Source organism: Taeniopygia guttata, chromosome 6 (assembly GCF_048771995.1).
Source record: "Taeniopygia guttata chromosome 6, bTaeGut7.mat, whole genome shotgun sequence".
Lineage (NCBI taxonomy): Eukaryota > Metazoa > Chordata > Aves > Passeriformes > Estrildidae > Taeniopygia > Taeniopygia guttata.
In genome coordinates, this window is record NC_133031.1 from 30,225,430 (window position 1) to 30,241,946 (window position 16,517).

Sequence of the window (16,517 nt, forward strand, 5' to 3'; positions counted from 1 at the left end):
CTTAACCACAATAAATATCACCTGCAAAATAGCCCCTCTTTACATTTTTACAGATTTTCCTTCTTAGCTTGACGCCACATCTCTTACTTTCCAGAAAACCATGCAGTGCAGTTGTAGGCTCACTTTTAGTTTAAACAAGTGAGTTACCTGTCACAGCTGTTGCAGTCTTAGGTGTCTCCCTCCCTGCTCACATATAAGCTGCTCTATACTTGTTGTCTTATTAAGTTCTGAAATTTAGATAATAATCCCTCAAATAGGATAAATAAAGCTGGATATTTATTCCAAATAGTGCTTTGTAATGTGTAGAAAGAAACAATTTTCTCACCATGAACATTATACACCTGATACTAATTTCATCTTCTGCTAGGAAGACCTTAAATAGTAACTTTCCCAATAAGCACTTGTCACTTTCCATTACTGGACAAATAAATTCATTGCTGCTTAAGCCATGCCTGGAAGTACTTTTACCATGATGCATCATTTACTATTTGTGCTTTAGAGATCTCAGTGATTTGGATGGTCATTAACAAATGCAACCTTCCACTCAGGAGGAACAAACTGGAGGTCTGAATAGCTGGAATAGTCAGAAACAAGTTACAACTCTGGTATAATTTGGTTGTTGCCTGAACCAGGAAAAAGAAAGGCAGGATTTGGGTTTCCCAGTGCATGTCAGCCCTCTGAATGCTTGCAGCCCTGGAAACATAGAGTAGTTGAAACTGAGGCAGTGACAGAACTGAATCACACTCAGTAGCTAGCCCTAGAGCTAGGCAGGAGAATGTGCTCAGGATAAATCCCTTAGTTTTATTATTTTCCCAGCTGATTGGTAGAGAGCTGCACGTTTCAGGCCTGAATTCCTTGTCCACAACTGGTGCAGACAAAGAGGGTTGTTACTGGGTTGAAATGGGTGAGCAAAGCTCCAGTTTCAGCTCAGCCAGGAAGTGGAACCACACATAGATACGTACTCAGGTGCTGCACGATCTGGTCAATTGTGGGTTTGAAAAGAGCATTCATTGCATCTGGGCTCATCCTCAGCATTCCCTGGGAAGACCACTTCACAAAGTCCACGCTGCAAAGGAACAGTCAGAAAGAACATTAAAGCATTGCAGCTGAGCTGTGAAACAACCAGCATTAAATAAATTAATGAGTTTACAGAATCTCCTGCATTTTTCTTGGCACAAAGTGCCACACCTCACCCAAGCCCCATACCAACCGCAGTTATGTAAAATTTGAAGGGAGAATTATTATTTTGGCTTGTCTAATTGTTGTTTTCTTTGCCTGATTGCCTTCTGCAGCATTAGCAATGCTCAACTGCTCTCTGAAACAGCTGGCAGTCAGTGCAGTGCTCGCTCATCTGAAACAGCACTGATTCATCCCCAGAAGGGCAACATTTAGATTATAGCAGTGGCAGGCCAAAGCCACTGGAAACACACAAGGAAAACAAGCAAGTTGGGAAGCCTCAGGAGGCAGAGGAGAGAATGGAATTTTTAATGAGGCATAACATTTATTAAGTGAGCACAGGCATTATGCTATTCTACCACTGATACACATCTGTACAGCTCAGTAATCTCCCTTACATTCATGCACATTATATGTTAACGTTTACACTCTTTCTATCCTGTTATCCAATTTATTTCATTGCATTTGAAGGGAGCATTTAGCATTTCCTCTAAGATTCACCATTAAGACTACTAATAAAAAGGAGATGGCCTCATGAGGAGGAGGATTTCCAGAAACTTTTAATGACTTCAGAACCTCAATCTCATTTAGAAAGCAACTTTTAGCTGGATTCCAAGTCACTTAAGCTTCCAGTACATTTACCAATAATTTCTGAAAGAGATGCAGGAGTTCCAGCCTGCATACTACATTCAACACTGGCTAGTTTAAAAAATTAAGGTACAGGTACTAAATATCAGATCTTCCCCTCTCAGGTCCCAAGCCTTCTGCCTCAGATTCACAGGTTCTCTTGTTTATTCTCATTAAACTCCAGGCTTTCTGTGATATATAACTTCAAGAGATGCAAAATGCCCATTTCTACTTTCTGCTCACTTCCTTTTCTACAGCAGCCCATTATCTTGTCATTTAGGGTGATTTCTTGATACTGAAAATCATGAATTAAGATCTCTGGAGGGGATTATGTCTCCCTGCCTATCAAGCAAATTATCAAACTTGTTAAATACTGTAAGAAGCAAAAGCCTTCCATCACTTCAAAAGCTGAATGCTTCCCCTTACACAGCTTTATGCAGTAGTGTATGTTTTCTCTAGTGATCTGATACTGTTAATAACCTCCTTCAAGCCACAAATCTCACAATCTTGGACTTTTTTCTAGGATGCAGCCGCTAAAAATTAAGGTTCTAGGCAACAAATTCTGTGTTTGATCTGACATTCCTAATTAACATGCAAGACACTCTCAGTATACAGTCAAAGAAAGTGATGTAGTGATGGCCTAACAGAAGTCATGGAAAGCAATACCTGAAAAGTGCAAATCTTGTACAGAAATGTTTTTGCAAGAGATGGAGCAGAACTTTTCATTCTGGAAACTGCAGCAGATGCAGCCCCATTTTCTCATCCTTTTATGCTATTACCTTTTATGCTCCTACGCTTTTACACTATTGCCTTTCAGTCCTAATATAATTAGTATATTTTAATTATTTGTCTTTGCTACCAGGAGTTAATTCTGCATCCATGTGGTTGTCTACTCACTTGCTTTTCCTCAAGGCATGTTCTACACTGTGACCTCGGAATTTCTTGTAGTAGTCAATGAAGGAGAAGGGCAGGGTGATGTTCAGGGGGTTGGTCCTGTCGGGAGCTGCCGCCCGCTTGCGGGACTCAAAGGCGATCATCAGATCCACCCAGGCCGCCGGGCGCTTGATCTTAAACTGCTCAATGAAATCTTCCCCAAATATTTTACACAGGAGCTTCTCGAACTCGTAGTCCACACCTAGAGAACCATATGGCCCACCTGTAGCACAGACAAAACACAGCTTTAATATTCTGGATATTCTTTAATATTCCTGTGACATTCTGAGTTGACCACATACACATCAGAACAACACTCTCAGGACTGTCATAGGAGAAGGTTCACAAAAAGAGGATCTTTGCTAAATGTAACAGTTGGTCTAATCAAGATCTTACTTTTGCCACACTGTTATTCCTGTATCATCGCAACCATTCTAAAACTATCACTGTAAATGAATGATTCAGCCAACCAACCAGCAGCTGGGTTATATTAATTTTGTGTGCTGGTCTCATTTCAAGAAGAACTGTCAGTAAAATGCAATAAAGGCACATGCTTCCTTCCCTGACAAGCCAAAACATTACATAAATACATAATACACCATCTAATTACACAAAGCAAGCAGTGGAAGTGACACTACATGAGGTGTTAGGGCACGGGTTGGACTTGATGATCTTAAGATCACTTCCAACCTAGTCATTCTGTGAATTCTGTGAATACCTGTTGCTTTGTAGAGCTCCTTCAGATGTCCTTCAGGGAGCCTGATCTGATGGACAGTCATATCCACCGTGCCTCCTCCGCTGTCAACCACGATGTACCGATCACCTGGAATGCCAAGGGGACAGGTCAGGGCCATTTACACCACTGTGAGCACACCAGCTCACTGCAGTGAGAGCTCCTGAGGGCACCAGATAAGGGAGATAAGGGCCTACAGACAGCCAGCATGGCCCTGCTGAAGACTTGATCTTTGCTAGTAATTACAACACAATGATTGATAACAAATCTCAAAGCCAGATGTCAAAAGCTATTAATGTAACACAGCTGAAAAGTGAGACTGCTCATGCTGCTGATGTACATCCTAGTGGGCTACCAAATATTATACCATATTTACAAAGCCTGTTCTGAGGAATATATTCTAGTTGCATAGTTTTCCACCACCTCATTAATAAATCTTATGCTAGAGCATACAGAACTGCAATTCAGCACTTGTAACTAAGAGCAGCACGTGAACTTGTGGGTTTTCTCCTTTTCCCCTTTATAACCACTATGAGAACAATGCAGTGCACAGCACCTTTGTGGGAAACCCGATATTTGCCTGCAATCCAAAACCAAAGTTTGTTCAAGAAAGGACAGTACCTTCCTCCAGCTCAGACCAGATCTCTCCTATGACATTTTCCACCATGAAGGTCCGACTCTGCCGGTTCCGGCGCACGTGTTCCTTCCCTAGTGATTGACAGAAAAGAAAAAAAAAAGTTACTGAGTATAAAAAAACATGAATAAATAAAATCAAAAACTGCAGGGAACAAGTGCAAGCAGGCTGACAGATCTGTATGTATCACTTCTCAACAAATGTACAAAAATTACTGCACTGGGACCAGGAACGTTAGAATATCACTCCTGGAAAGAAGGAAGAATGGCTTACAGCCAGCATGATCTTCCTTGATATTGTTATGTATATTTATTTGTCCTTTAATCTATGCTAATTACATAATACAAATAATGCAAACTAATCATATATAGTACAATCTGATAATCAGAAAGCTACGAACAGGTCTGACTTGCAGTTTTTCAAGGCACTCTGGCTTGCAAAGCGTGTGCTGGCAGCAGGGTGGGGGGCTGGCAGCCAGCTGTGCTCACAGCAGCCGCCACCAGCAGATGGCAGCCCCAGCCCACGCCCAGACACCCCCCAGACACCTCCCGGGATGGGAGAACATTCCCACATTTCCAAAAGCCACTGCTCATTTGGAGTGCTCAGGCAAATACGCCTCCCCAGCCTCTCAGGATGTCAGTCCACCCCAAAACAAGCAGCCACAAGCACTGCTACTCAGATTATTCAGAATTAATCTTAAACACAAGTAAGAATTAGAATTATCTTAAGGACACTGATCACCAGGGTTGACCCTCACAATATTTAAAATATACACCAATTAAAAATTAAATGTAATCTTGAAAGACTATTTAACAACCCATTAACTTACTAGACTTAACTGCTAGTTAGACATTTAAAAGATGCAGAACAGTCTGTCAAGAGAAAGCAGAATAGTGAGAACCTCTGCTATTTATGCTTCCAAATCAACCTCTATAACTGAACGATAAAAAAACCCTACATTCCTTGTGTTATCATCACTCACCTTCAAAGGCACTTCATAAAACACTACAAGAGAGGCAGCCTGTCATGGGTAGAATTTTTTTTCTGAAAATACCAGCATGTAAATCACAGAATGCACTTTGCTTCCTATTTCTATAGTGCCTGTCATCAGAAAAACAGAGCATCATCTCCACTTGCTCCTGCACCCTCTCCAACAAGGTTCCACAATGCAGAGAAGCTGCCCCAGCCTCAGTGCCCTGACTGGGCAGCACAGGGAGAGCTCAGATGAAGCATTCCGTGGCAGAACAAGCACTAGGTCCAAGTGAGGACCTGTCAAGCTCACAGAAATCAATGGCAATCCTTTCATTCCCTCCTGTGGGCTAGGAGAGAACACAAGAACCAGTCTTTAACTACAACTGAAGCAAGCTTACCCTTGCTACTATGAACACTAAAATTTCTGTTTTGACTTCACAGCAATAATATGGTCCTTGGAGTGCTTCTCTCTGTTTATATTTAAAGGGTTTTTCTCCTGAATCTGTTCTCAGCTTGTCTTGGGTGCTTGCCATGCCTTTATGAAATTTTAATTCCAACCCCAAATTAATTCACTCCAAACTTTGTTTTCATTAATTTTGACATTAAACCTTTCTCATCCCCAATAGCTTTTTACCATACAAAGTCAAGAATAAGAGTGGTGCCTCCACCCAAGAAAAAGCTCATTAGCAGAAATCCATGATCTGCCAGATTCTGCCCAGCTTCAAAACCTTAACCAGATAAACTCCTTTATTATTTTCCCAGAAGCAAATCCCTGTGTTGTCTGAAAGTGAGTTCATGTAAAATCACAAGGAACAGGAATAGTTCAGGGCACAAATGAGGGGGAGAGAAGCCAAGGGGCCCTGAAGGGACAGAATCCTGAAAACAGATTGTGTCCTGTACTCTGCGTGGGCCTCCAAACACTGAACACATCTGACAAGTGCTGGCTGGGAGAGCCATGGATTTGAGAGAACGATGTAGTCACTCTGCCTAACTGAAAAAGATATCCTCTGGTAAATGCAGGGAGAGCTCTACTAGCTTAACCTCCCACTTGCCTCTACTGTTTTGACCTAGCAAATATGATAAAATACAGAATCTTCTGAAAATCTTCTTCTAGGATAGATTGTCACACTACCATCAGTATCAGGACAACTGTTCCAATTCACAGAGAAATAGAGAAATATGCACATTAAGCAGCTATCAAATCTTACTGCTGCAGGCCATTTTCCTTTTTTGTTTCCTCTATTTCCCTCCAGTTTCAGTAGGCTGCCAAGCTCAAAAACCTCTGGTGAGGAAGGATCTTCTGTCAAGTGACTCACAGTGCTCCAATCTCAGTGACAGTAGCAACAGATCCCAGCTCAATAAATCAGAAGGGCATTATCCAGTTGCTCTTCAACATGCAGATAAATTCATTGCTACATTCCAATGCCATGTGCTCCACTGAGTGTTGGAATGTAGCATAATGGAAGTCATTAATGATATTTCACAAAGATGAAAGCAAAAAGCATCTGCCAATACTTGGGAACACCTCAGACTAATTGTTTCATTGCAGATCCAGTTATTTAGCACTGCTTTAATAATGCAGATAATCAAACATGTAATTGCTTCCAACAAATTAAATAAAAAAAAACGATCCAACATGAAGTACTAACTTAAATTGAGGCAGAAAAATACTGTTGTGAAAATACTAAAAGACCCCCACAACATCCAAATAAAGACAAGACAAAGAAGCTACCTGCATGCTAAAATTCAAGTGTGTATTAGGAAGAACTTGTTCCCTGTGAGGGTGGTGAGGGCCTGGCACAGGGAGCCCAGAGAAACTGTGGCTGCTCCATCCCTGGAAGTGTCCAAGGTTGACAGGGCTTGGAGCAACCTGGGACAGTGGAAGGTGTCCCTGCCCACGGCAGAGGGCTGGAACTAGATGATTTTTGAGTTTCTTTCCAACCCAAATCATTCTGTGATGTCTGCTGGGTCAACATATAAACAAGTCTCAATATAGTAAGCAGCAAAACAGTTTTTAAAAGCAAAATGATGCCAGCCTGAAACATTTCAAGAGAACCAGGATGAGAAGAAACAGTGAGAAACTATCCCTCAGGGACAAAGCAAACCCAGGCACGAGAATCTGCGAAGGGAATGAACAGAAGTACCCTGTGTAAATCCAGTTCCAATAGTGTCACTCGGGCTGTAGCCATTGACAGGAGCCTTACTACTCAGGTCTATCATCTGGTGCAGGCGCAGCTTTCGGCAGTAGATGGAGGCAGCCTCGGGTTCCAGGGCAATGATCAGCTGCTCGGGGTTTTCGGGAGATGCCATTCCTGCCTGTGAGAGAGAAGGGATCAGAGAAGTGGGGTGGGAACCCTGCAGCCCCTCTCAGCACAAGGCTGTCCCCAGCCCCTGGGCTCTGCTGGCTCACCCCAGCCAGGAGCTGCTGCCAGGGGGAAAGGTCTGCATCTGGCAATTGTCCTGCCCACACTGCACAGCACAAGTCCACAGGCTGTAACAGGGAGGATTGCATGCACTTACCATGCCAACGTGTCTAACCGAGCACTTGTGTACATGACAGGTGGAGAAACGAAGAAAATCGGATTGAAACTTGTAATAATTGGCCTAAAACCTGAACTCGATTCTAATAAACCTGTGAATCTGCCAGCTAACAGGGGCCCCAGCCTCCTTTCAGCCTCCTTTTGCCTCTCCTTGCCACAATATTTTAAGTATGTCTCTATGCCCCAGATATTCACAGTCCTTGCCAAAATGAGGTTCCTGCACTCTTTAACTCTACAGGAATATACAATGCACTTCACCAGTAATGCATCTTTTATCTTACAACCAACATTTTCTATTTCAAAATCTATTGCTTTAAAGTACATTTGCTTTTTTATCATCTTAAAAATGCTCAGTATATTCAAGGAGACAAAATACAACAGGGCAGGTTCCCTAAACTGTAATGAGAACAAGCCTAAAAATAATACTACATTATAAAATCAGCCATTCTTTCTGTTTTCTTACTGGATTTTCAGCCTTCAGACACAGATATTTTCAAAAAGCCACAAGTTCTTATGTAACTACATCAGTCTCAGAATTGGGCTTAAAGAAAAATATTCAAAGAACAGTTCACAGAACTCTGCTTTAATTTCTCTTCCCTGGCACTTCTGCCTAGAAAACAGATATCTTTCAACCATTTCTGCCACCTTTTGGTTTGTTTGCTATTACTTTTCAGTTAAGTGCTGAGCACTAAAGCTTGCTAGCAAACAAATAAAACAAAATCAACACTTTTCTGCTTCCACAGTCAGTCTTCCAGCCTTCAACTCATACACACACGGACTGTGGTGTCTCTAGAGCATCCCCAAAAGAAGGACTGGAAAGGAAACTCTGCAGACCTGGACTGCAATTTGACTTCTTTCATACAGCTACATTGTGTGCTGTGGGAATTGCTGCCTCATTGACATCTGCAGCCAGAAACTCAACGTAAAGTTGGTTTAAAAAGCTGTACAAGTGTAAGACTTGAGACACAAACTGTCCTTCATATTTACTGACTCATTTTACCCTCTCCACCCTAATGAGTAACATAAACAGATTCTTGAAGAAAGCATCTTCCTCACTTTTTGTTACTGTTGGTAACAAAAAAAAATAAACAAAAAAACCAACCAAACAAACAAATTCTAAGTTCTAAGAGTTAAACTCTTAAATCATGGTTGCTCATTATTTTACAAGCACACCATGACTGGGATTATGGTCATTTTACAGCCTTTACTGCCATTGGGAAAACCTTTCTGCTTCAGTTACATCCACTGGACTAAACAGCATGATCCGAAATTAGCAGAACTGTGTGGGAAGGAAAAAATTGTGAAAATAAATACTACAGAATTTCAAACCTTGCCAGCTCTGTGGCAACACATATCGAAAAAAATACTATATTGAAAAGAATATTTGCAACCAAACTTTCAAACTTTGGAAAATAGATTTACAACAGCCAGAGAAACACTAAAATGTATAAAAAGAGCATCAATTAAGCACAGACTCTCCTGCCATCACATCATTTGTATGTGAGCGTGTTGGCAGATGCAGCCCTGGAGCTGTACTGGGGATGAGGATGTGCCTGAGGATAAACCCAGTCCCTCCTGTGACCCATCTGGATGCAGTGGGCACAGGCAGGGCTGGTCTCATGCCAGCTCACTTCAGCATCACTGAGCTCCAGCTGGGCTTTTCCACACAGGAAGTTTTGGGTTGTTGCACTGGGAAGAGCAAGATTCCAGATGTGAATCAATACTCAGGTCCCTGACAAACAGATTTGTCTGATCTGCTTAGAGAATTCCACAAATGTCCGGTGTCTGCACACAAACTGTCTTTGCCTTTGGAGAGCTTTGCTAAAAGCCTGATCTGGATCTTGCTGCAGTTCTCAGGGCAGCACTTCCTGCCCTGTCCAATAAGGGCTTGGAGAACAAGTAGCTCCTGACTACCCTGCTTCAGTTTTCACTTGTATTAAATCCATTATCATGTTGTGTGAGAGCTCTGAATCTGAGCAGCAAGTGGGTTTTTTTCACTATCTAGCAATGAGGATGAACTCAAGAGTGCTCAGTCTGCTCCTTGTACTGGGCATGTGTCAGCAGCACAGACAATTCTCAGCCACACGCTAACCTAAGCACTAAAGACAAAACTGTATTTTAGGGAAAAAATAGTTTGTTGCCAAGGATATTAAAATCCAAAGGCTACAACATAAAGCATTTGCAGAGGTGACAAGAAGTGAGTTCCACAGAAATGGAATGCACTGGTATTTCCTAACTGGAGGTGGTGGTGGGGAGAATATTATTATTATTGTATTAATTGCTAAATCATCCATTCTAGAGGGAATTTTAGTACAAACTCCCAAGGCTGGTCCTGCTAAAAGCAAACAGTAAACCATTAACAATAACATTTGCTTCCTCCCCTCCTCCAGCATCAGCCTGTACCATGAATTTTTCACACTGCAGTCAGGAGAGGAAGGCAGTGACCTGCAGCGGATGGACTGGGATCTGTGTTCTCAGACCCTCCATGCACAGCAGATGCTGTTCTTGCTCCTTTTTCTCTCTAGCTATGGTTTTAACATACCCAAATTATCTCCTGAGGAAAACATGCAACAGAAGTGACAGTTTTTAACAGTTCAAAGCACAGCTGATCCTAACACAACCTCGTGAAGAAAATGCTGAAGTTTTTAGTTTAAAAGCCTTTCTTACAGTTTGAAGGGCCAGTTACAATGAAGAATGTGTTATTTCACATCATAAAAAGACCATACAGAGAATCTTTTACAGTGAAAGGTACATGGCATCCAAAACATATTTTTATATGTAGACACACATATATATGTCCATATATACATACACACATTTTAATATAAAAATATATATAGGTATATGTAGCAATCAATATTTCATACCTCGTGTACATAATATTTCCACTTAGACCATGAAAGAGAGCACATTACATATATCTATACATCTATACACAGCACAGAGGAAATGGGGGAAGGGGAGATGATAAAGAAACATGAGCACATAAATACTGCTGGGGAGGAATGGAGCAATGAGGTTGTTTTAATCCAAGCTCCAAGAGGAAGACTTAGGCAGTGCATCTGTCCCATCATTACGGCCAAGGGACAGATGGGAGAAAAATATTGAGCATGCAGAGAAAGAGGAGTGGAAACAGCAGGCAGCCAACATGAAGAAACAGTGATGCATTTGTTAAAATTATTAATTGCAGGCATTTGGGGATTTGCTGTATTTTACACTTTCTGCTTCCTGTCTGCCTCACTCCATGTTCTTGCCCCACTGCTGCCCAAGCACTACTGTAATAAAGACCAGGGATTCACAAGTTAACAGGCCTGAGCAGGGCAGATCTAAACAATGTCTCAATACTCAATATGCTAGAGATCCTTCTGGCAGCGGGACAGACACACCAATTTTCTTTTGCCCAGGGCAGCCTATAGCAGAGTTCAGAACAGAGCAGCGTCTTGACTCCAGCCTGCTAAGGAGATTTTCTTGCTCCCTAGCACTCACTAGCAGTCATCACTCATGAGACATGAAGGCAGCAGAGAAAAGTTTCCCCAGGAACACAAAAGCGGAAAACTCATCATGGGATTACAAAAATTATTTGAGCACAAGAAATTTCTTCAATTAATTTGGAAGATACTGCTGCATTTATACACCTGGAAGAAGCAAAGAACATTATGAAAAGAACTGCTCTAAAATTCAACTTTGCTTATATGCCTGAGGAGTAGGATTTCACTTTCTGACAAGAGAACTCCCAGACCTCACTCCCCCCAGTAGCACAGGTCTGTGTGCTGGTGCCAATGCATTTCTGTTCATTTGCCAAGATGCATCATGGACAGCAAACTTCAAAGTATTTCAAAGTCTCATGTACTGGAGCATAAACAACTTCACCATCCAGATGCAGGTGAATTCTCACCCTGGCCACCAGCTCTGTTTTTATAGGCAGAGAGGTGTCACCAGGAGAGAGCCACAGCTGACCACAGCACATTCCTGATTCCCTGAACAGCACCAGCTGCCAGCTGTTAAGAGTAGTTCACCACTGGTAAATATTGAGGTCTGGACTGCTCATTGCAGCACTCTGAGCACTTCAGAGAACTGTTTTCACTCACTCCACATGCAGAATCACCATTACTACAGATTAAAAGATGCTGCTGTAAAACCCAGCCTCACCTGCTGCAACACACAGGAAAAAAAAAATCAATGCCCTTTTATTTCTTTTTAATATTGTAATGTATATGACATTAAAGACAGTATTATAATAGAATATTCCATGTGGTCAGTCTTTTTAAGGTAGGCTTAGTGAAAATGTCCCATCTCTGAATGCTGCTGCAATTAGAAGCATCAGCATTTACCTGCAGTTCTCCACAGCCAGATAGAACACCAGTGTGTTCTTTATTTATTACACCACAGTGACCTCAAAAGAAGTACAGTGTTAGGAAACACAGCATGATTTACAAGATACCTGTTTCCTATTCCTATCCTTGCAAATTATTGAAAGAAACAGGTAAAGTTTTTCTTTTTTTTGGTTTTTCAGAAAGATACATCAGGTATATTTTTAAAGGGGGAAATAAAATAGCCTGACCACTGATTTGTAACACAAGGAACTTGCCTTATGTGGAGTGCACCTGTTCTTTTGAGTTACAAATCTCATTAAAAGAACAATTGGATGAATTCTACTTTTTTTTCTGCTTTATTTTGTAGTCATCTATAACCTGATTCATTACTGCTGCAGGGCTGTAGGCACTGCATTCACAATTAAGAAAGCATTTCAGATACAAAAATGTACCATAAATAAAATAAACAGATAAACACATGCAAAAGAGCCACCCTCATGACACAGTTGGAAAAACAAGGCACAGAGACTAAAACACTTTCCTAAGGTGGTACAGGAATTCCCTCCTCAACAACCCCAGGAACTCCAGTTCAGTGTCACAGCCAAATGCTGCTGTTCCCCAGCCAGCAAGGTTGCATTTGTGCCTGGGGAGCACATGCAGAAGCTGCAGGAACGGATTCATCCATCACTTCCACAGCCTTGGGTCCCCCCTCTCCTCTCCCTGTCACCTCACCAACTGCACTGCTTTACTCACTGCTTTACTCACTGATCTGCGAGGCTGCAGATCAGACAAGTGCAATGATCCATTCTTCTGGTGGGTAGGAAAAACCTTTAAAACCCGTTTTACCACTAAAGCCCCATCAGTAAGCACCAGAGATAAAATTTAGAAGTTGGATCCCATGAAACAGCCCTGTAAAGATGATGGGGTTCATTAGGAAACGAAGCTCTGCAGGACAACATCAGTCAGCCAAAACAAGACAAGCTAAAAATTAACACCAACATTTTCCTATTTTCCAAGATACTTATTATAATTAGTAACAACAGGAAAGTCAGGAATGCAAGTTAAGCACTGCGCAGGCTGCATGAAGAAAGTATTGTGAGGCTGAATCAAGGCAAGACAAAACAGTGGCTGGAAATTAAGTGCCTTGTGAAACTTCCAATGTTTAAACTAATCAGTTCATTGTGTTAAGGGCTTCATGGTAACACCATCCACTTAGTGAGCTCCTCTAATCCTCCTCCTTTTTCACTAGCTTGCACTTTCTCCAGTCCTATGGCATCAGACTGGGATGTCACAAATAAACGACTGAGATCTAATTACGGAGGCAGAGTGTGCCAGGAAAGAAGATGAGCAACATGGGAAAAGACTCCCAGCATTATCCCAAAGAGGCACTGGAGGGGAAGCAGGGTTGGCAGGGAGTGGGTACCACAAAGCTACAGGAAAAAACAGTGCAGGCACTTTTGCTGGATCCTCAGCCTAGAGAAGGTTAAAAAAAATGTTTGAAACTCACTGCACCATCACATACCCTGAGGCTTTGCCCTTAGACTTCAGAGTGATGAGGAGTGCTGCAGTACAGGAAATATTGTGGGTAAGTAGGATAGACTGAGGTCAGACAGCCCAGTAAGCTCTGCCCTCTTATCTCTTCAAAGACAGATTCTTAAAATTGATCAAAAGCCACAAAACAAAAAGGATTTTCCAAGACTCCTCTTGGTCACAGCAAGAGGCTGGGTTTGCCAAAGGAAGGAGGAAGAGCTGCTGGGTGCTTCCCTCCTTTCAAAATTATGTACTCTGGATAGAAGAGCCCAGATGAAAACTGAATATTGACTTTTTTTAAAAATCCAATCAACACAATGATTGGGTGGCAGCTGATCCTGCAAAGATCTGACATCTACAATATGAGAGGCCCTTTTTGCTTCACAGAAATGAGAGCATTTTGCTTTCTCTTAACATTCACTACACATACATGCACATAGCTAGCAGATATACATAAATGCATACATTTTCACACAATTACTGCTGGCTGAACTAAAATCAGGCTTGTGGCACAGGCTGTCCTTGTCCCAGTCTGATCAGGTGTCACCAATACTTTGCATTTCACAAGTGAGAACATTGTGGATAATTATCACAGCTGCAGAATTCTTTCAGTGTCAGCTTCCTCATCTGTACAGCTCAGGGACAGGACAAAGATACTCATCCCTCTCTGAGAAAACTGCTTGAGAAAGCATAAAGGACATCTCAGGCTAAATTTTTTTTTTTTTTAAGTGAAATAGTAGTAACTTCATTTTGCAGACAAGGGGAATACAAACTATGGAAGTTGAAAAAGCCTCTAATGGAAGGGCACAAATTGGAAGCTAAGAGACCCCTGTAATAGTTTTCATTTACTCACTTCACACAAACATAAGTGATGAAATAATATGAAAGGCATAAAAGGATGAAATCCAAAGTAAAAATCAGCCTTTAAACCTTCCTTAGGATTTTGGGTTTATCCTAAAGGGCTTTTTTGGGGCCCCAGACATTTTCCCTTCTGCCATGAGTAAATAGATACTGTCACTACACATTTACACGCTATTTCCCTGCTTTTAAAATACCAGTGTGTAGGCTTGGCAGTGCTTTCTGAACTCCCAGGGCTTGCCCATACCAGAAGCCTGTATAAAGGAACTTAACCCACAGAAAATTCACAAACTTCCCACAGCTTTCACCTGGGCTGAACCCACTGCTGCTATTACTTCAAACAGGGAACTCACAAGCTGTGAAGGGCTTTTTTGGGTGAAATCCTCCCATCTGCAGCCAGTAGGAGAGATGGTAATAGGGTACCTCACACTGGCACCTGTACAGCTGGTTTGGTCACCATCACTAGACAACAGAGAAATTAATTCTAATTAATAGATACACCACTTCCCCTTTATAGCTGTGCATGACCATGTGTGCTGAAGGACTAAGAGGTTTAGATTACCATTTTACTTACAGTTAAAATTAGCTTTATGGTGGAAGAGACCCTTGTAGGCCAAGGAGCAATTGAACAGCTGCCTGCAGCTCTCTGGGCAGGTCCAAGGCAGACACAATTTTTCTCTGTCTTGCCAGGAGATACAAGAAAGGACAAAAGCCACACACTGCAGCTTGTGGGGTCTAAACTGGGTACTAAAACCCCTTTTTTTACTAAGATGGTGGTGCAGCATCTTGGAGAGCTTTAAAACGTGATTCAACAAAGCCACTGCTGACCCAGTGTAGGCCAGAACCTTCAAGTGGAAGGTCAGGCTAGATGATCTCCAACCAACACTCCCAAATAATGCTTCCATGACTAAAATGCTGCAGGTATCCTACACTGAGAAAGGCCAGAACTGCAGGAAGGAATCCTTCCCAAAGGCTAAGCACCTAGATGCTTTTTCTCTCCTTGTCTTTGTGACTCTCGTGTCAAATCCTTGTGTGTATCAGTGAGAGGGAGCCCATCATGTCTGACAGGCTGACAGCAGTACCAGACTCACTGCTGCAGATATTCAGGTTTCTATATGGATTGTAATTAGAACTTTTGTTCAAGTGTCTTGGGATCAAAAGGAAACATTTGTCACAGCATTTTTTTTTTTTTTAAAGCTAAAAATATATATAGAGCACAACGGCCTCAAGCAGTCCTGTAATCCTAAACATCAGCCATGAGCCACATTAAAAAGTGATGCAACATATGGAAATCAATTAGTTCAATGCATCAGGGGTGCACAGGTCGAGTTTACAACACTAACACAATCTGTATGCAAAAAAACATTATCTGCCTCAGCCCAGAGTCTTGTCAGAGAAGGAAATTCAGTTCCTAATTAATTAATTGGTTTTAGAGGTAAAAATGGCCTTTATGCTTAAAACATGAGGATACAAATAGCAGACATGGACTTGAAACCCAGGTTTTGCATTCAGCTCTGCTGCAAGCTTCCCATATAACATTTTGTAAATCACTAGGAACAAATTTTGTGAAACTACCGACTAATGAAAAAGCATCAATGTCTGAGTACCCAAATCAATACTAAGGTTTTCAGTGGAGCTGTTGCTGAAGTTTGTTGGAATGAGGGGTGCTCAGGCTCTGAATAATCACCCTGGCTGTCTGTGCATGCACATACCTGATCATGTTCCTTGGCAAGTCACTTTGGGCCAAAGCAGAATCCATTTGATATTTCACTTCTGTTTGCTAACCTGTCAGTAAAGCTATTCCTGTGGTAAGAAATAACATGGAACATTTCTCCCTCTTAATGGCTGCCAAGAAACTATGGCATTATCTCACTGTGAAAAGCAAGAAAACAAATGGGGCACCTGGAACCATAATGAAGTGTGACTTTTATTTTCAGAACACTTAAAATAATGAATGTGTGGAGCTGCACTGGCTACAGCCAGAACTGCTGCATTTGTGTGGCCACTGATTAGATGAACCAGTTTGTTACAGACAGCCTGGCTGTCTGATTGAGATAAATGCCTTTGCTAAGCACAGCCAGACTGCCTCAATTTATTTTTCTTGTGTTGCTATCACCTAGCTAAGAATACAAATTGCTTTACCTGAGCATTTCTATACTTTGTATTTTATACATTACTTTTGTTATCTTTTATTTACAAAC

The 16,517-nt window shown here is 41.7% G+C and overlaps 1 protein-coding gene across 3 annotated transcripts in view; it reads right to left on the bottom strand.

The window, feature by feature from the left end:
- Nucleotides 1-16,517, bottom strand: part of HSPA12A (heat shock protein family A (Hsp70) member 12A) — a 51,020-nt gene that overhangs the window by 5,345 nt on the left and 29,158 nt on the right. For all 3 annotated transcript variants that reach the window (XM_030276515.4, XM_072931295.1, XM_072931296.1), the window contains 5 exons: nucleotides 7,220-7,391; nucleotides 4,091-4,177; nucleotides 3,455-3,559; nucleotides 2,701-2,959; nucleotides 963-1,066 (listed from right to left, as the gene is read on the bottom strand). In XM_030276515.4, the coding sequence (XP_030132375.2) occupies nucleotides 963-1,066; nucleotides 2,701-2,959; nucleotides 3,455-3,559; nucleotides 4,091-4,177; nucleotides 7,220-7,391 (727 nt within the window). The remainder of the gene's footprint in view (nucleotides 1-962; nucleotides 1,067-2,700; nucleotides 2,960-3,454; nucleotides 3,560-4,090; nucleotides 4,178-7,219; nucleotides 7,392-16,517) is intronic.